General features: G+C 38.1%; 1 protein-coding gene and 1 long non-coding RNA gene across 11 annotated transcripts in view; one reads left to right on the top strand and one right to left on the bottom strand.

Annotated features, from left to right (window-relative positions):
- Positions 1 to 4,238, top strand: part of LOC310641952 — a 40,854-nt gene extending 36,616 nt beyond the window's left edge. For all 3 annotated transcript variants that reach the window (XR_014492815.1, XR_014492816.1, XR_014492817.1), the window contains one exon: positions 3,302 to 4,238. This is a non-coding gene — a long non-coding RNA (uncharacterized lncRNA). The remainder of the gene's footprint in view (positions 1 to 3,301) is intronic.
- Positions 1 to 20,780, bottom strand: part of PLEKHA5 (pleckstrin homology domain containing A5) — a 199,430-nt gene that overhangs the window by 30,863 nt on the left and 147,787 nt on the right. For 4 of the 8 annotated variants that reach the window (XM_083365278.1, XM_083365272.1, XM_083365270.1 and 1 more), the window contains exons 13-16: positions 18,566 to 18,685; positions 5,229 to 5,291; positions 3,287 to 3,367; positions 3,001 to 3,150 (exon numbers count right to left, since the gene is read on the bottom strand). In XM_083365278.1, the coding sequence (XP_083221404.1) occupies positions 3,001 to 3,150; positions 3,287 to 3,367; positions 5,229 to 5,291; positions 18,566 to 18,685 (414 nt within the window). Of the gene's footprint in view, positions 1 to 3,000; positions 3,151 to 3,286; positions 3,368 to 5,228; positions 5,292 to 17,723; positions 17,778 to 18,565; positions 18,686 to 20,780 lie in introns of all 8 variants that reach the window. The other 4 variants (XM_083365273.1, XM_083365274.1, XM_083365275.1 and 1 more) reach the window with 2 other exon arrangements.

Below are 20,780 nucleotides of genomic sequence, written 5' to 3'. Positions count from 1 at the left end.
AAGAGGAAAGAGATCGGAACAAACATCCAATAGTTCTCCTGAACATTTTGCTCCAGAATCAACAAATCTTGTATAATTTACTTTCAAGGGACAAAAGGTGTCATCTGCATATCTCTAATACTTTGTGTTTCATCTTGTGATTTTGTTTCCAGCTGCAATCTCTTCCAATGTTGCCATTTTTCTAAAACTTTTGCCATGTAAGTTACATCATTGTTTCACTCCTTTTCCTACACTGAATCTCTTTGTTTCCCCAAATTCAGTTCTTGCAGTAGTTTTTTGTTTATTTTGAACTTTGCTCAAAAGAATAATCAAGTAGCTTGGCATGCCTATTAGCCTTAATGCATTCCACATTTTGGCTTGCTCTACCTGATCAAAGCCTTCCTTTAGACAATAAAGCAGAGGCAAACCTCCTTTAATTATTTTGCCCTCTTCATTATCCACATTAGCTGCCTAACCTTAGCTTACCCTGAGTTTTCTGAAAAACAGTCTTCAATGAAGCTTCTGTTTTCTCTCCTCTCTCCCCAAAAAAGAGGTGATAGTACAAGGCTTTTGCAGTACGACTGCAACATATATTGTACTGTTATAAAATATTGTACGACTGTTACAGATATTGTACTACCAATGGTAAATGGGGGCTAGTGCAAATGTTAATTTTTTTATTTAGCGTATGGTAAAATGTTAAAAAGGACATCACAACTGCGTTCTCAATGAGCAAATGTGAAATATATTTATAGAATAAATATGCATTCCTTTTACAAATCCAAAGGTAGACTATTTGTATTTATATAGCCAGTATATGATAAAATTTTGCACTCAAAGGGCATTGTTTCACAATATGTCACACTATTGTCTGTTTTGGAGAGCTTTCCCTATTTATGGACGACACTAGTGCACTTGCCATGTTGCGTCCTCACCCTGTTGAGGATTGACAAGGTCTTACAGGGTAAATTGAATCCTTTGGTTTTAACTGCAACGCAAAGAGCGTGCAAAAGTAATACCAAAAGAAACATTTGCTCCTACAACAACACTACCAGAGGCATGAAGAAGAAGAGATGGTGGACTTTGGCTAGTCCAGCCAACTGTCAAGGATATTAATTGGAATTACTGCACTGAATAGGGACTAACACTCAGTGGCCTAAGAAATCTCTTCTAACTCTATGATTCTGTAAGGTAAAGGTTCCCCTGCACATGCATGCTAGTCGTTTCCGACTCTAGGGGCCGGTGCTCATCTCCGTTTCAAAACCGAAGAGCCAGCGCTTGTCCGAGGACGTCTCTGTGGTCATGTGGCCGGCATGACTAGACGCCAAAGGCGCACGGAACGCTGTTACCTTCCCACCGTAGTGGTCCCTATTTTTCTACTTGCATTTTTACGTGCTTTCGAACTGCTAGGTTGGCAGAAGCTGGGACGAGTAACAGGCGCTCACTCTGTTACGCGGCACTCAGGATTCGACCCGCCAAACTGCCGACCTTCTGATCGACAAGCTCAGTGTCCTAACCCACTGAGCCACCGCGTTCCTTAGTATGAGTCGGGACCAAAGAGAAACATTCTGTGTCTGAAAATGCTCCCCCCATCCTTTGTAGGGAAAAACAATCAATTAGTTTTAATTTCTTAATTTATGAATATTCGACATTGGGACAACAATGTTTACTGTTACTGAGCATTTCATATGTTTTAATATATTGCTTGGAAAAACCTGAGTATAATCTAAAGCCAGTGTTTCTCAACCTTGGCAACTTGAAGATGTGTGGACTTCAACTGGCAGAATTCCCCCACCAGCAATTCCAGACAATACTCTGGAAAAACAGTATTTGGATTTTTTTCACAGTACCTCTAGGTCAGGGGTCCCCAACCTGTGGACCGTGGCCTGGTACTGGCTGGCAGCAATGGCTGGTGAGTGCACGCATGTGTGCAAACACCCTCCCCACTCATGCTAGGGGCTGCCGCGTGGGTGCTAGCGGCCCCGTTTGTGCATGCTTCTGCTGTGCACGTGCCCGTTTTATGCATACGCATGTGTACATTTCCCTGCTCCTCCCTTTCTCTCCGGACCGCCAATCCGGAAAAGTTGGGGAGCTCTGCTGTACATATTCCAGTAAGTGGAACAGACTTGTGTGCCACAGAGCCCTTTAAAATAGCTGGGACGTTTAATTACAGGTAGTCCTCCACTTATAATGGCAATTGAGCCCAACATTTCTCTTATGACCTTTCTTGCCACAGTTCTTAAGTGAATCATGGCAATTACTAAGTTAGTAATGTAGTGGTTAAGTGAATCTGGCTTCCTCACTGACTTTGCTGGTCAGAAGGTTACAAAAAGTGATCGCAGGGCCCCACCGCAGCCGGCATAAATATCAGTTAGTTGCCAAGTGTCTGAATTCTGATCACATGATGTGGCAGTGGTTGCAAGTCCCTTTTTCAGTGCCATTGTAACTTCGGTCACTAAATGAGCTGTTGTAAGTTGAGGACTACAAAGTAAGCAGGGTAGCAGGCTGTGTTTAAGTCTAGGCATGTAAAAATAGGATGTCTAGCGGTAGGCAGGAGTTTTGATAAAAAGCAGCTTGGGGATAATTACACAAAAACAGTACAGATGGGAATGGCAAGGGATCAGACTAGGGATCTGATTAATTTTGACTACAGAAACAACAAGCTGAAAGATTTGGGGTGATATCTTTCCCTGAAATAGCTTTTGAAATGACAACTTGAATAAGTATGCCGGCTTGATGACCTCAGGATATTTTAAGATAATTTGTCTGACACAGGCAGTGTATATTTTACCGATTTTTTTTTTAGTTTTTTTTTTAAAATAAAGGCATCCCTTTATTCCATTATAGCAAAATAATTTTCCATCCAGACTTTCTAAACCTGCTATAGATTTGGCAAATCAAGACAAATGGGCATTTGCAAGCATGTAGTACGAAAAAAACACACAGGCACCTCTACAATAAGAGACATCACTTAAACACACCAGCGAGTCTTACCAAGGAAAAATAATGGCATTTTCTTACCGCCGTAGCTCGAGATACTTCTCGACAAGTGCTAAGCAGGCCGTTCTGTAAATCATCCCTCTGTAAGATGACATTTTGTATGGCAGCTGGATTTTCTTCATTCATTTGTATCTCTTGGCTGGCTGATAAGAGAGCTTGCTCAAGCGTGTACTGTGGTAATAAAGAGAATAATTTTTTAATGTTCTGCATCATTGGACTGATTTTCTTTTTACTTCGCTTATCAATGTTCTGATAATAAAGCATGCAAAATAACATAAATCTGGAACAATAAATATAATTATCCTACTTTTTCCTTGTGCAGCTGCTGAAGCTTCTCTTCGAGGGCGTGTACCACTTTATCTTGTTCACACAACCGGCTAAGCTTTGCCTAGTGCAGAAGAAAAGTTGTTGATAATTCATGCCACTAGCTGCTTTGAAATACTGACTACTGACACAAAGACTCTATACGCGCATGTGCGTGCAAGACTGGAGAACAGCAGTTCTTCACTTTTCAATTCAAAATCATGCATTTGGCTGGAAACAAAAGCTCAAATATCTTTATTAATCCACTTAAGTACCATACTTGGAACTACTGGTCTCTTTCTCTATGTATGACTCTATATGCACATGGAAATTAGATTCAGGTCAGGCATATAATGACCTATATAAGCCCATCAGAAAACCATGATAGATGTATAATGTACTTCTTGATAGAAAACTTGTCCACGCAGGAATATATAAATTTGAACTAAGAACTCATCAAAAGAATAAACCACGCTCCCAAAGCAATAAAAATCCCTTACAATTCACTGATTTGTAATTGGCTAGAATAATTGCTGCTCTTTTCAAAAAGGGAAGAGAGTCTTTTTGATGAGGCACCACCCAACTTTGTTCCCATCCAACAGTAGAGGCTAGTGACAAAGATATCATTGACCAATATAGACTATTGGTCACTTGAACTACTTAGATTACAGGCAGTCCTCAATTTATGAGCATAACTGAACCTGGATTTACGGCCATAAATCATGCTGGTTGTTAATTGGGCCATCATGTGACCAACGCGATTGTACAACTTCTTCTGTAGCCGTCATTAAGTGAATCTGCAAATGTTAAGCCAACCCACTGTCCGCAATGGACATTTTTTTTGCCAGACACAGGAAGTAAATACTAGTTTTCCTGCAAAAGGCATCGTAAATCATGGCCATGTGAACATGGGATGCTGTAAATAGCTGTGAATGCAGGACAGTTGTCTAGCACCCAAAATGAGAACATGTGACCGCAAGGTGCAAGGTTTGTGAGGCAGCCAGTAGAACTTTGAATCCGGGTCATAAGTACTTTTTATTTTGAGTATGTTGTAACTTTGAATGGCTGCTAAGCAACCAGCCATAAGTCAAGTACTACCTTACTACGATGCTGTTCAGTGTTGTTCTTGAAAACCATATTTTACACAGGCAAGAATGCCAAAATAAAGCTGCTGTATTTAGAGGAACCTTGGGAGTATCAGAGCAATGAGCTTTTAACACAGGGGTCTTCAAACTTGGCCCTTTTATGACTTGTGGACTTCAACTCCCAGAATTCCTCAGCCAGCATGCCTGGCTGAGGAATTCTGGGAGTTGAAGTCCACAAGTCATAAAAGGGCCAAGTTTGAAGACCCCTGATTAAACAATTACAGGTAGTCCTTGACTTACAGCCACAACTGAGCCCAAAATTTCTGTTGCTAAGACAGTTGCTAAGTGAATCGCTGCAGCTGTTAGTAACATGGTTGCAAAGTGAATCTGGCTTCCCCATTGACTTTGCTTGTCAAAAGGTCGCAAAAGGTGATCACATGATCCTGGGACACAGCAACTGTCATAAGTACATGTCAGTTGCCAAAGGTCTGAATTTTGATCACGTGACCGTGGGGATGTTGCAATGGTCATTTAAGTGTGAAAACTGGTCATAAGTCACATTTTCCTGTTGTAACTTTGAATGGTCACTAAAGGAACGGTTGTAAGTCAAGGGCTACCTGTACTTCCGGATATAAACTGATACATCTTGCTGCTGTGACCTAAGTGATCTACCTCAGGTACCTGCAGAAGATATTGTACATTTTTTCCTAATGATTCAAATGTACCTCAAAGGTATAACTGAACTCTGTTGCAAAAAGCTGAAAAGAGAGATTAGATTGTTCACTTATGAACACACAGCAGTTCCATTTAAAATAATTTTTTTTAAAAAAAATCAATATTCAGAGAGCCAACAGTACTTACATCAATATCCAATTCTTCTGATCTGTATTTGTACAGAGCAGCCCTACTATCATCTTGCGTCAGCTATAACAAGGAAAAACACTGCCATCAAACCACTTCACTAAAATCAAGCAAAATCATGCATTCCGAAGCCAACATTTAATTAAGCATACATTACTTCAGATCAAAATGTGAAGTGCTTAATATGCCTTAATCAACACACACTATGCAAATTCGTTCATAATGGATGCCAAATTTAGATCGTCAGAAAGGAGAAGAGTTTTATTCTTGCTTGGAAAGCTTCCCCAAAGATGAAAACGGAATGGCATGTTATCTGTGAGCTTCAGATAAGATCATGAAATAATCTAAATTTAGTTTCCTCAGCCACTCAGATAAACAAGAACCCCTAGGCAGCAAATTAGGAGTACATAAATCAGTGATACCAGAATATGAAGCTCCATCCTGCCTTTCGTTTACCTTTCAGGAGAAGCTCCGTTAAGACTTACTTGAGATGTACAGAAGAGGTTATTTTCGCTTACATCTTACAACAACGAAAAGCAGAAATACAACTGCCTGTAAATAGGTCCTGGTACTTTGGGTATCTTTGGTTAAGCTTTCTTTTAAAAAGGGCTTCTCATACAACAACAATAATATGTATCAAAAGATTTCTCTGTCTTGAGAGGGGAGTTACGCCAGTGGTTCAAAATGTAAAACACTGGATGAATGTAGGAAGAGAAGCATTTAGAGAAGCATTCACTGCCACACAGGGGCAAAACGGCCCATTCTAGATAAACAGTACAGACTGGGAATTTCTAAAAACAGCAGGAATGTTGGTTACATGAGATTTCCCAGCCTAGTTCGACTATAAACCATTGTTCTGATACCTCTTTAGAAGATGAACTTCTAAAACGGAGTGGCAGCTAGCACAATCAACTGTGGCGTGAAGGAAATTGTCTATGCATTAGATTCAGCCTCACCTCTACATTTTTAAGGCTGCTGAATTAGCAAGATTCTTTTTAAAAAAAATTCTAGGGAATGCCATTTGAGCAAATCCACACATTGTGCATTCATAAATGGACAGAGGCCCAATACAGATGTAATGCCCTCATGTGTTTGTGAACACTTCCCCATTCTTTTCCACTCTTTAACCATGACCTTGTGCTAGGTCTGAACCAGCAGTAAATTAATTTTATAATTAAAAGGACTGTCCAAGAGTTTTAAACAAGTGCCTTAAACAAATTTGCAAGTCTGAGATAAAAGACAAATGCGTTTGGAGACACAATTTTATGGTCAGGAGAGCGGGAGAAGGGAAAGAAAAATGGCCCAAACACACATGCCTAATTGTTACATCTCTACTGAGGCCATCACAATAAACACTTTACCAAAGTACTGAATCCTTTACAACATTACTTAAGTTATTAGTTCTCAAAATATCAATTGCCCTCTTTATTTTCACATTCATGCACAGTATTTTTGTGTATGCAATTAGGTTAGAAATCTAACCTCATTGTCTTTAAAACAATAAAACAAAGATGAGGCAAGGATTTAGCAATTCAAATATTTCAATCACAGATCTGCCCGAGGTTTTTTTTTTTAAAGTGTTTCATTTCAAGGCATCTATCCTCATGCAAATGCGCTTGGTGACAATCTGAGAGAATGAACTGTGTATTAAAGCCATATAAATAACTTTGCTTTGAAATGAACATTTAATGAAATGAGCACTGGAAGATGAAAAAGCCACAGCACCTTTAAATTCAGAAAGGTTATATATTTTAATTTGGTATGATATTTAGTGCCTTACTTTACAACCCACTTGAATATATTCTACACAATTCACCTTGATAGGAGAAAGAATTGAAGAATGGAAATATATATATTTTTAATGATAAAACAGATATGTTCAAATATGGTTGATGTAAATCTGGCCAAGCTCTCAAAGAGAAAGACATGAATCAATCTGCAGAAATTATAGGATGAAATATATGTTTTGTCTCCAGCTGTCATTTTTAATGAAGTTATAGACATTTCTGAATCTTAATTACCTATTTTTTTTAAATCCTAAAACTGAAGCAAATGCACTGATAATTGCCTAAACATCTTGGAACAATATAATCCATCTAATTAACACCCTGTGTATCTGAAAATAATGACAATTATCAACAGCCCATTCTACCAATCTCACATTTTCAGGAATGCAATTTCAGAAGGAATAATGATACTTATGAGGCATTTGTCCATAACTTAATAACATGCCACACTTCAGTGACGCTGAAGTTCACATACTGTGTGCTTTCAAACAAACCATCGTTTTCAGTTACTTTTAACTTTAAGCTACACAGTTGATACTAGCTATGAATTGAAGCACAGATAGCAATTATATTTTAAATTCAGTTATAGGTTTGGAATCAGAGGAGATTTCTATTGGCTCCAGAGTATTTAATCTACAGAAAATAAAAAAGAAACAACAGTATCCTCAGTCTTTTTTTTGGTAGCCTGAAAATAATTTTCTAAGGAATAGTGCTGTCAAGAGTAACAGCACTGTGGTAAAATATATTTCATGCCAATGGTAAAATATATTTCATGGAATGACAGCTTGTCCACCGTATCTCCTGATCTCTCTGAAATGCTGCAAAATGTTGTAAACATCTACCCACAAAATAAGGTCAGGCTAGACTTAAGATGGAAGTAACTTTCCAAGTGGAAAACAACACATTCACTCTTATTAACTAACCTAATATCATCTATTGACTTTTTAGTGGATAGTTGAGGGAATTGTATTTGAAACTCAAAAAGAAGAGGCAGCAGCATTTACACGATTCAATGATGGGCAAAATAAAGTGCATTGAAGATAACTCATTCTGAAATCTGAGGAAAAGACGGAGGCCCCATTTTCAACCTTTTATTCAAAAAGTGCCTACTCTAGATAAAGGCTTGATCCATGTTTGATCATATAGTAAAACCTCCACAAAGACTCAAGAAACAGTACCATCTAGTGCCGAAACAACAGTACTGCATACCAGACTGTCCATTATCATCCGAACCGGTGATAATAGTGTTTTCACACCTTTTAGGGCAGGGGTCCTCAACCTCCGGTCTGTGAACCAGCACCGGTCTGAGGCATGCCAGAAACCGGCCTACATAAACAAGAGACACAGACAGTATGTGAAACCACACCCCCTCTCATCTATGGAAAAACGTCTCTCCATGGAACTGGTCCCTGGTGCCCAAAAGGTTGGGGGTCACTGTTTTAGGGCACTGGAAATGGCTTAATGCCAAAATAGACCATTGGCCCATCTACTTTAAGAACTGTTGTGGGGTAGCTAGCTCCATCTGCAGAGATCAAAACTTTTTTTTTTAATCAATACAGTTCTACCACCTTCTCCTCAGAAAAATGCGTCCTTCAGGTATTCCATAAGAAACATGGCAATTATATTCATGACACCTCACAACTTGATTTTTTTCTTTCTACATGCATAATTAAAAAATGTTGCTTAGAACTCAGCATGAAGCCTAATGGCACTAGAAAACTTTGGCAATCTTGAGAGAGTAGTGAGGGGAAAGAACCATTTCAAATACAGTCCAAATGCTGCAATGAACACACAGGATTTATAACTATTACTTCCTATAGTTGTAACATCAATATGTCACATGTTTGCTAAGTACTATTTTAAAAAGCTGAATTTATCACGATAGCTATCCTGGAAATGGTATATATCAAAGACAATATTTAAAATGTAGAATTAATCAAGATGGGCCTTTGGATAAGTCCAAAGTGCCCTTGCGCTGAGACTTCTGATATTACTGAGGACTGAGAAACGTGAATAGTGTAGCCAGTAAAATGTCTTCTTTCAAAATGATGCCATAAACCTATCACTTCCTATCTCATTCTGATAATATCTTTGCACCTGGAAGCTTAGTAAAATAAAATAGGATAGAATATTTCTATATAATTCTTGGTAATACAGGGGGGGAAAAACCTGGATTGACAAAAAACGAACTCCCTCTTCAAACTTTTAGACTTCACAAACTTAAGTGAAAAAGAAGTATACCGTATTCAGAAATATGGAAGTTTTTTGGTATGAAACATTTCACTGCTTATCAATCTGAAGAAGCTACTTGGATAAAGCAAGGAAACCTTTCAAACAACAAACGAACAAACACCAAAGAAGTCCAGTTGCCGTGACTCAGGTTCCAGACAATTCTATTTGGATGACTGAGAATCTTCATTGAAGCATTCAGAAATAGGCTTCTAACATCAGCACAATGCTTTTTTGGGTTTAGATTTCTTAATGATGGAAAACAACAGCTACGTCCCATCACAGCTGCTTAGAAAGCAAAGAGCTATTATGGAAACAGCTGTGGGAGTAGGACACCAATAATGCCAAGCTCAACCTCACGCTGGGGCTTCCATTCATTATATCCATCTACCACACGGTAAGCTGCTGCCCGTCACCAAACTTAAAAATAAATTATTGGTCTTTTGTAACTCATCATTAAATTGTTAAGGGGTTAGTAAATAGCCAGCATACGATGCAACTCAAAGTACAAAGCCTCATGAGATCACAAGCAACCATTTGAAAATCTGTTGACTCAACATCTTGATTCAACATCTTAAAAGCCAGAGAGCTGTGGGCATTCATGGGAGAGAGAGTGGGGTGAGGCCAATGATGAAATTTGTGTTGTGACATCACGGAAACTCTTCTTACATCCTTGCATATCATGAGGCAAGTATAAAAGGACAGTGCATAAATCACGACATTTTGCTGTTTTAGTATCAACTTGGCTAGTTGCAGAAACTTGTGCAAAGAACTTGTGCTTCTGAAGAGTAAGAGCTGCGTTTAGGAGTAAAAACTAGGAAGGAAGCATGCAAAGGAATTACTCAGAAAATGAATTTTGGTCCTAACTTTTCTGGCATAAATATCTTACTCACTTCAAAGATCAGTTTACTCTCTCTTTTATATGTCCTTGCAGAATATTCAAGTATTTTTAGCCACTTGAAACTATGGGAACATTTCTGATCTTAAAGGAAATCATTCAGTGCAAGCTAATTGATAAAAGTTGCAAATATATTCCCCCCCTAACCAGTTGGATATTCTGAATTAAATCTTCGCAATTGATAAAGATGGTATGTTGAAAGCCATCCCAACTGTGGAATAAGGAAAATGACTTACTTGACAGAGTTATGCCATCTCTATTGCCAGGGTGCAAAACATACTTTAAGTTCACAACAGACAGATACTATTCAGAAAAAAGCCCAGACAGACACCTCAATAATTCACTGAACTACAAGAATGACACAACCAGACCTGTAAGATTCTGATGTTATAGTCACTCTCAATTTCCCGTGGAGTTGATTTCTTAGTCTAGTCCAGGGGTAGGCAACCTTGGCTCTTTTTTGAGTCGTGGACTTCAAGTCCCAGAATTCCTGAGCCGGCGTGGCTCAGCTTGGAAACCTCTCCCTTTCCCCTCAGCATGGCTGGCTTAGGAATTCTGGGAGTTGAAATCCATGAGTCATAAAAGAGCCAAGGTTGCCTACCCATGGTCTAGGCTATCTAGTGTAACTGACACCAACGAGTGACACTTAGCTGACCTTAGCTGATCTCAAAAAGCTAAGCAGGATAGGACTTTATTGGTACTTGGATCACAATCCAGCAAGAAATTCTAGAAACATAAAGTACATTGGGAAATTGGGCGAAAACAACCTCTCACACAGAGCCTCCCAAAAGGGAATGGCTGTCTAGATGCCAACAAAACTGCATGGATGTATTCATACAACCACCAGGAGGTCAAGTTCAACTCCAGACAGCTGTGACCCATCTCATCAAGCTTGGCAGGAGGGGGTATGAGATCATGCCAAACACAGATTAAACCTTGAAAGCAACCATTCCCAGCTGTACTTTCAATTCAGTTTGCTTGCACATGCTAAAGATCCCTATGGAGAGCTCCTTCTTCAAAACTCCACGTAGGCAATCAGCTACAAAATGATTTCGTGAAGGACAAATCAAAACTTTCAGCTTGGAAAAAAGTGAAACTCTAATAAACCTGGATTATCTTAAAAAACAAAAAAAAAGATAACGGCGAGGAATCTGTGCTTGCTTCATATTCTTTTCATTTTAAACTATTAAACCTTCCTAAGAATTTTATTTTCCACACTTGGCTGTTAATCGTTAACAAGCTGTCCAGTCTCAGAGCAGTTTAAGAAAATGAAGCCAAGATGTTTATTCATTGCAATATTGCACATTATAGTATTTTTTTAAAAAAAAAAAAACATGGTAATTCTCAATGAGAAGTAGTGTTTACTTATAATCTAACAAAGCCCACACAGTTGAGCAAAACTGTAATAGCACAATGGTTGTTCGTTAAGAGAACACCACGGTCCCTGAAGTTGTGGAATCTTGGCAACCAGCAAGGTTGCCAAGTATTATCCTAAACAGGCTTAGCGGGACCTAGGAAAGACGTCTGGAAGAGCCAGGTTTATTTACCAGACCTACGGGGTCAAGAGTTGCATCTGCCCAAGCTCTCTGTTATTCAGCTACTAAAGAAAATTGAATCCTTGCCACTCATAGGCATCAATGACCTTCCATGTGGGTCCAAGCTCAGATTATGAGTCAATTTGAGCTTGGAACTTGGGAGCCCTTGAGATCATAAATTGAAAAAAAAATGACTTTATGTGTTAAAAGGAAACATCATCCCCATTACCAATCAATTTATCTGGCATTCCCATGCAATGTAAGATGCTCAAGTTTAAATTATTATTCCAATGATTTTCTAACAAATACGTTGATGTTATATTTCCATTCAGCATATTTCCTCTCTTAATAATCATGACCCAAGACTGACTTTGTTTGCTGTGACTTTCTGAACATAGTGCCCTTAAGGAGCTATATTCCCCAGATCAAAGTTAATTTTGATCCTTTTTTAACTCCCAAGAGCAACAAGAAAACGAGCAAGAGAAGGAATGCACGCAATTGTCCAGGAACCTACAACATTTTTAGTAATTTTTTTTCCCTCAGACAAAAAGCTGCCAGAAAATGACAACATGGCTGGCCTGCTTTTTGCATTAAACCAAGATGAATTCCTTTAAAAGCAAAAGAAAGAAAGAAAAGGAAATTGCATAGATCCATGCTAGGACAAATGTTGGAAGCAGAATATACGAGATTAACCTACAAAAAGCAGTAATTTGTTCAATATTCTGGAAAAGGGGGAAAAAAGTTATCCAAAGGTGGGGGGGACACTCAATACTCAAGGACAAGGACATTCAGCAAAGCCATGCTAGTGATACTGCAACATTGTAGGAAGCATGGATGATTTGTGGTTTTCCAAAAACAAAAACGGGGAAGGAACACCAATGTCATGGATAAACTGGGGGGGGGTAACAACCAAAAACCGTCACTGAGGAAAAGTTTTGCAATGAGAAAAAGCAATTTCATTCACTATCCAAGACCTTACTTGGTGGTATAGTTGTGGTCTTAGCGCCGAGTTCTCAATCATAGTGTGAACCAAGATGATTAGAGGTTCATTCTCTTTCATCTATTTCAAATCAGGAGGAGCATACAGCAAACATCAGTTTACAGCACGGCTAGATTTGAAAGACGACACTGTAAATATAGCCTCTACTTTAATTGTTTTCCATTAGTGCAGCAGTTTATAATTCCTCTCATGATTAGTAAACTGTACATTCCAAAGAGCTTTTTAAAACTAAACTGGAAAAAATAAATAAATCTATGAATTTAAACTAGATTGCTGTACATTCCAAATTAGATTAAGCAATAAATATCATTAATAAGATTCTGGAAAGCTTCCCGAGACAGAATGTAATTAATGGAGATGAATAAGGTGCTATTTTCATTATTCCATTTATATATACCCAGTTTACAAAGATTAAGACATGTAGCAGAGTGTAGGAAAAAAAACTGTGCAATATGAAGACCTGTTTGGGGCAAAATAGAGGTTTCTGGAACCTATCTTTTAAGATCTAAGGTAGCAACGGTGTGCCAACTTGGAGATTGAATGTACAACTTTTTCTCTGTTAAAGTAGCTCTTTCTCCTCCCAACCCTTAGTAGGACCAGGTCTACACCTAAGATAAACCACATATGAATTATGGCCACCAAGAACTGTGCTTATCTTACCATTCTACAGTGTAAACTACAATTCAAATAAGATTTTTAATGAATGCCAATTTAATTTTCATATACATTTCCTGACCTTCAGTATAGCATTATAACATAAATCTGAATAGATTTTCTGAAAATAGTATATTCACACAGCTTCTAACTCAATTTTCTGTTACAATAGCTGTTGTCTATTTCATATTATTTACATTAGCTGCTTTGTAAGCCATATTTGCTTTTTACCGCATTGATCAAGTATAAAGTTTTGGAAGTTGTAAGACTGAACAAAAAATTCTGAACACTTTCAATTCATTTATTGGACTTTCTAGCTGCACTGAAAAAAAGGAGGATAAATACTCTTGAAACTGAGCTTTTAAGGATTTGGTTCAACTAAAATATGGTGTATGCGTTTAATACAGTTCAAGAAAATGCACCAATATGCATATAGGAGGAGCCTTGGTGAAGCAGTGGGCTAATGCCTCCTTAAGTAACACCAGCTGCCTGCAATTAGTGCAGGTTCGCATCCCACCAGGCTCAAGGTTGACTCAGCCTTCCATCCTTCCGAGGTAGGTAAAATGAGGACCCAGATTGTTGGGGGCAATTAAGCTGACTTTGTAATAATGCCGCTTGGGTGTGTGTGTGTAAGCCCTAATAAGCAGGCATATACATAGAATGAAGGCTATTGCTAAGCTTGTAAGCCGCCCTGAGTCTTCGGAGAAGGGCGGGATATAAATGGAATTAAAATTTAAAAAAAAATGTGTCCCTTTCTACAAATTCCACTGATCTATTTACTTAGAAAAGAGATGAAAACAACTTGGCATTGAGATATGAAAACCAGGAAATAAATGGCAGAAGATACAGACGAATGAGAGATGGGAATTGTTAATAGAATTGCAATAGCTGTGTAAGAGGTCACTGACAAACTACGGTACACTTTCTATGTGTATGTGAGAAAGGCAGCTCGCTTAACCATGAGCTGGGTTCTTTTTAGCTGCAGAATTTTTTCCCCCATTCTAACAATCTGTTCCAACATCATAAAAAGGGACTGTTATTTAACGCAACAGCTTTTCCACACCAAAATTTAACAGAGTCAATTATCTATTTTTCCTAAATAAAAATAATGTTGTAGATTTCCTTAGGTACCCATATTTCATTTATGCCAATGATTTTGTGGCTGTTGTTAGTGCAAAGGAAGACAAGACTGCCTTTCAGAGATTTCATTCATTTCTGCCAGTTGCAAAGGTTCTACTGCATATAACAAATGGTAAGATAGGAAGCAGAGACAAAAACATGTATATTTTTATCTCAGAGAACAGTTAATTGATTTAGCAATTTCAATTTCAATCCATTTTGTTAATCAAGTTTTACTGGGACTGCTTGAATTAATGTAACGCCAGCTCTCAGCTGTCAAAACTAACGTCAGTTTTATTCAAAAACAGGCCTGGGATGAACAGGAAGTATGAAATGTCTGTTTAGGAGGGTCTACGACAGCTCACTAAGGACAACTCACCACAGGACAATTCAACCCTGTATTAATTGTTTCAGTCAGGTACTTTTATTATTATTCACCCCGGAACCTATAAAGCCCTAAATGGCATGGGTCCGGATTATTTACGGGAGTACCTTTTGCCGGCGTTAACTTCCCATCGTCCTGTGCACTCCCACAGAGAGGGCCTCCTCAGGGTGCCGTCGGTCAGGGAGTGCCGGCTGGCGGCCCCCAGGGGGAGAGCATTCTCTGTGGGCGCGCCTATGGAATCAGCTCCCTGTTGAGCTCCGGATGGCTCCCGACCTTTGCTCTTTCCGCCGCGACCTGAAGACTTGGCTATTTGAACTTGCCGGCCTGGACTGAGGGACTGGGATTTTAGATTTTAAATTTTACATTTTAGAACGTGTTTTATTGTTTAGGACTACTTGGTTTAATTTATTTTAATTTTTGTATATTATGTGTTGTATATAGTGTTTTAATTGCCCTGTACACCGCCCTGAGTCCTTCGGGACAGGGGCGGTATATAAATCCAAATAATAAATAAATAAATAAAATGAATCTAACTTTTCTATTTGTTGAATTGTCCCATGGCAAGTTGTCCCGTTCCATGTTCAGGATAACAGCAGAGCAAATACCCGTAGAAGAAAATATCTGTAGCTCAGTGTTGAACTGTGGGTCCTTTTTGCACTCTCAATGGGGTGCTTTTCTTGCAGACGTTTCATTACTTAATTAGGTAACATGTTCAGTGCTGGAAGTAATGAAATGTCTGCAAGGAAGCAACCAAGGTCACAGAGCGTCAAGAACCCAGCAGTATAAAAGCTTGTGTGAAAGTGCAACAATACATATAAAAAAAAACTCTGCAGGACACAGATAGGGAGTCTTTGGAGACACTGACTTAATAGCAATCCCAGTATGCTAAAACTAGGCTATTTCTGAGAGCGATGTACAAAGAAAGAATGAAAAATGATGTCTTTCACCGGTTATTCAGAACTATTGCTAAAATGACTCAGTTATAGAGTCAGCTCTACAAGAAATGGCTGAAATGAATGTAAACACAAGCCTAGTGCATCTAGTCTGAATATTTTGGGCTGCCCAGAGGTGAACATAAATCCAGCAACATGACTTTAATTATTACACATTAATTGTATGCACTGAAATCCAATTGAGTTTTCAGCATTGCTATGATAAGTAGGCAAAACCTGTCTATTAAAATTTTGTAGACAACTCCTGTGTTAGCATTACACATAGCCACCATAAAACCCGTTTTAAATGAAACAGGGACTTCCCTAAATTTTGGTTCACCAAACAGATTTAACTATTGTACCTTATTAAAAAAATAAGTTCACTTCAAAAATGTTTTAAATTGTTCAGTAATATGAAAAGCAGCCTCTTCAAGGAGCATATGATAGCAATAACACTTTAGGGAATACTAATCTATTCTCAATATCCTTGAAAATACTTGCCATTTTCTCCTGCAGTTTGTAAAGTGTTTCAATTCGAATGGTTCTGAATGTATAATTTTTATTTCTGGGAAGACTGAATCAAACATCCTGACAGTCTCTTGCTTGAGACACTTCCAAAATTCTTAAGATACGACGTTAACTGAGTTTCATGCTTTCAAACTGTTCAAAATGGAAACAGTTATGAGCTGCATATTACAGCAATATACATTGTGAAATGAAGATCAACCTTAGGGTAAAAAGTTTATAAAACGAAGAGATTTTACTTTGGCTCCAATTAATCAAAACGAGGGCTGGCCTCAGGCATTGTGGGCTAATGTTGGCTCAACGGCATTCCAATCAAAAACTTAGCTTTGTAATTGCAAAGACAGATGATGATAAAGGTAAAGTAGAAAGCTGGAAAAAACTCCCCATTTCTTTAGTAAAAGTTAAAGAGACTAGAGTCACAAAAAGATAATGGCAAGATTTTCATTTCTATCAGCTGTATTTGGTGAAGCCTGTTCCAAGTAAGGGAAAATATCTGCAAAATATAAATATAATGGCATAGACTTGTGCTACAAGTTTAATAATAATATTATATCAGAAAACAGATAGTCAGTGGAAGAAATAGAAATAATTATATATAAAATATCTTCATTTTGACATTAGCATTCTAGATCAGGACCACACAAATTACAGATAGTCCTCAGCTTAAGACCAGAATTGGGCCCAAAATTTCCATTGCCAAGCAAGGCAACTTTTAAGTGTGTCACACCCAATTTTACAACTGTTTTTGCTATGGTTGTTAAGTGAATCACTACAGATATTATTTGAGTCATGTGATCATTAAGCAAACTTGGCTTCTCCCACTGACTTTGCTTGTTGGATGCCAATTGGGAAGGTCGCAAATGGCGATCACAAGACCCTAGGACGCTGCAATAATCACAGATACAAGAACTAGAACAGGGGTCTTCAAACTTGGCCCTTTTATGACTTGTGGACTTCAACTCCCAGAATTCCTTAGCCAGCGTGAATTCTGGGAGTTGAAGTCCACAAGTCCTAAAAGGGCCAAGTTTGAAGACCCCTGAACTAGAATGACCAAGAACTAGAATTTTGACCGTGTGATCACTGGGATGCTGTGACAGGTGTAAGCCCCTTTTTTTCAGTGCTGTCGTAACTGCACTGAATGGTCACTGAACTGAACTGTAACAGTCACTAAACAATCGGTTCTAAGTTGAGGACTATGTGCAATAAGGTACTGAGCCCGTTCAAACAGTGCATCCCAAACGATACAACACAGGACCATGGGGATGTGTCTTGGCATTTAAAATTGCAGGTTCGACAGCTGCAGAAAATTTTTCACAATTTTAAAACTGCAGCAGGATTGCAGCAATATGTAAAAGTTCTGTGACCAAAAAAAAAAGAATAATTAACATATGGTTAAATACAGACGTAGAAAAGAAAAGCTATGAGTCCCACCTGATGGTCCAAATAAATGGCATTCCTTTGGAGATGATGAGAAAGAATCTCATTCTAGCAACCCGCATTCAGAGAGGAAGGAGGAAAGAAAAGAAAGAAAGGGACAGATACAACGAGGTGAAAAAGTCATCCAGGAAAGAAAAAGACACCATACATCTTAACTTTAACAATTTCTAGATTATGCCTGCAGATGTCATACATAAGACTCAGTGAAAACTGGGAACTGCAAAATTTATATTGGCCTTTAGATGGATTAAGTAATATTTCACTGACATAAAGAAGCAAAAATAAAAAAAAAATCACACTGGGTTTTAAATTAATTATAATGAGTGAATTTAATTAGCGAGACAGTTAAATAAGGTTGCAATTGCTTTCAACGTTACATTACCTACAAAAATTAGCTCTCAATGTTAAAACAAAACGAAGGGGGGAAAAAACCACAATAAATCAGCTTAAAATCTATTCAGGCTATAAACCCTTTGATACACACGGATGTATTTCCTGCAGCTAAAAACCAAATGTCGGTTGTCACCGTGAGGAGAAAAGAGAAGTAAACACTTATGCCAGATTGTATTGATGACCTCTCTAACCTTATTCCGGTTTTCAGAGTTGGCTGTCATCTAGTAATTTGCATAATTTAGAGTTCGGGAAAGCAAAGTGCCTTTGGATTGTTCTCTTCACGTGGATAGCAATGTATTTCACACCAGAACTCAAAGGGTTAATAGCAGAACACCACAGACAACCAGGAAAGCAGAATCCACCTTAGGAAAAGGCGGCCCAAGGCTATACAGAGTTGGAACGAGGGGAAAATGGCACACGAGAAACATCATTTCATAGCTGACCTTTGGACTGCTGGCCTCAAGTTTTAGTTGCATGAGTTGTGCTAATGTGTGCTCCCGGATACTACTCAGTTCGGCTTGCTGCCTTCTCAGCTTTATGAGCAGCAGCGTGAGCTCCTCTGGCTAAAGGAACATTGGGGTAAGAAGCCAACAGGGGAAAATTAGTTAATTCTTGTCCTGGACAAAAACTTTGGTTTTACACTTGCATTCAATAATGCTAGCTAGTATAGCATAACCAAGTTATGTTAGTCCCTTTGGAGCAAGAGAACTGATGATGCTTTTCAATAAAATCTGCCTCAGGCAGGGGGAACCAAAAAGTTTGGGGTTTGGAGTGAACTCCTCCAATGAATCAGACAGAAGGATGACTACGGGTGTCACTGCAGCTAGTTTTATTTTGTAAAACTTGATTTACTTCCCATCCCCCAAAGCTGGGAAGAAGCCATTGAAGGCTGTGTGTATCTAAATGTCTTGATTATTTTGTCAGAAAAGTAGAAGCTATGGAAACTCTCAGCTGATTCTAAGGGTGGGGGGAAAAAAGAAAAATAATGAAATAATCCATAATTTTTACAAAAACGTCATACACAATTGAAGATGGCAGATTCAAAATACAATTCACTTTCTACTTTCTTTTATTACAACTACAGTTCCTCCCACGTTTCCCAGACTACTTCTCAGCACATTTAAGCTAAAACCTGAAGGCACAAAAGCACGGCTTGATGTTCAAGGATCAAAGATAAATTGTGATTGAAAGTGAAAACATCCTGAAAGCAAACACTGTGTCACCGATTCATAAACCTGCATTCACAGATAGACAGCTTATGTATAGGCCTTTTTGAATCAAACAGCTACTTTATTATTAAACTATGAATACAGCCAATGCTTCAAAATAAGTTATTTTGCTCTGACATGCAGCAGGTTTTTTTTTTAAATCTTATGACTGGAGAACCAGTAAACTATTTTACAAGCATCCATTGCAAAGAAGAATCCTAACCTTGAATATTTTAAGACAGACCGTTCTCTTTCACTCAAGTGATCTAATTTGTTCCATTTTCTTGCTGTTATGTATCTTTTCCCAATACAAGAAGTTATAATTTGGTTAATACATTTCTTGATTTCTCTATCCTGGATCCTGATCCCAGCTGTTTACAGATAGCTGCATTATTATTATTATTATTATTATTATTATTATTATTATTATTATTATTATTATTATTATTATTACTATTACTATTATTATTTTACTGTTAGTCCTCCATTTCCAGAACTGCCTCCTTTATGCTCCCAAAGTACTGCTGAGATTGATGTAAGTCCCCGGCATTTTCAACAAATAAATCTCATCAGACTGATTCATGGATCAACAACTCCCAAATAACTTTAGTTACCAAGCACATATCTTTTCTATATAGCAAACTGTAATCTTTCTACAATGTGCCATGTTCAATTTTCCTGAGGCAAGGACTTGTTCCCACATCTAAGGAGAATATCCCATTCTTTGTAGATGTATCTGGTACACAAGAACAGGGCCACTTAGAAGCTTTGGAATTAGGCCCTCATTTCTTTTTATGGTTTTAGATTTGAACATCCACATTGCATAGTGTTAAACTTAAAAGTGTATTCATAGCATACAACACTAGCAATTGTGATTGTATTTAACAAAGCCCAGCAGAGGGAGCTATCTTATCTTCAGTACTATGTTTTATACTAATGAACTCTTAGTAGAAGTTCTTATGAATTTTACTACATGCTTATATCTGTGTAAGCAATCCATCAGTATTTCATTTGGAGAGACTTAAACTACATAGAAACATACTCAAAAAGAAAAAAAATAATCCACGTAGTCATGGTTGAATTCAATGAATTTTGGGAAAGTCTGCAGAAATCTATAGGCTTTGACACATAACTGTCACGTACTTCTAATGATGTGAATAACATTGCAATTATAGGGTAAATAACTTTTTGTCATAAGACAAAACCAACTGCCTAGAGCAGCAATTTTCTATCTAATTGTGACTCCCACCATGAAATAATAAAAACCCTCAGTAACTGGCATTTTCTTTTTATCATTTAATGGTAAGTCAGTCTGTGAAACGGACAAAAAATGAAATCTTTAAAAGTGCTCTACTGTTGTCCCTAGAAGTGTCTACATCCTTCCCTTACAGGAAACGTGCAGTTCAGACAACAGTTGAAACGAAGTTAAGAACAGATTACCCTTGCAAAA

This window comes from Vipera ursinii (assembly GCF_947247035.1).
Source record: "Vipera ursinii genome assembly, chromosome: 6".
Taxonomy (NCBI): Eukaryota; Metazoa; Chordata; class Lepidosauria; order Squamata; family Viperidae; genus Vipera; species Vipera ursinii.
This window is presented reverse-complemented; position numbering and strand designations above follow the sequence as displayed.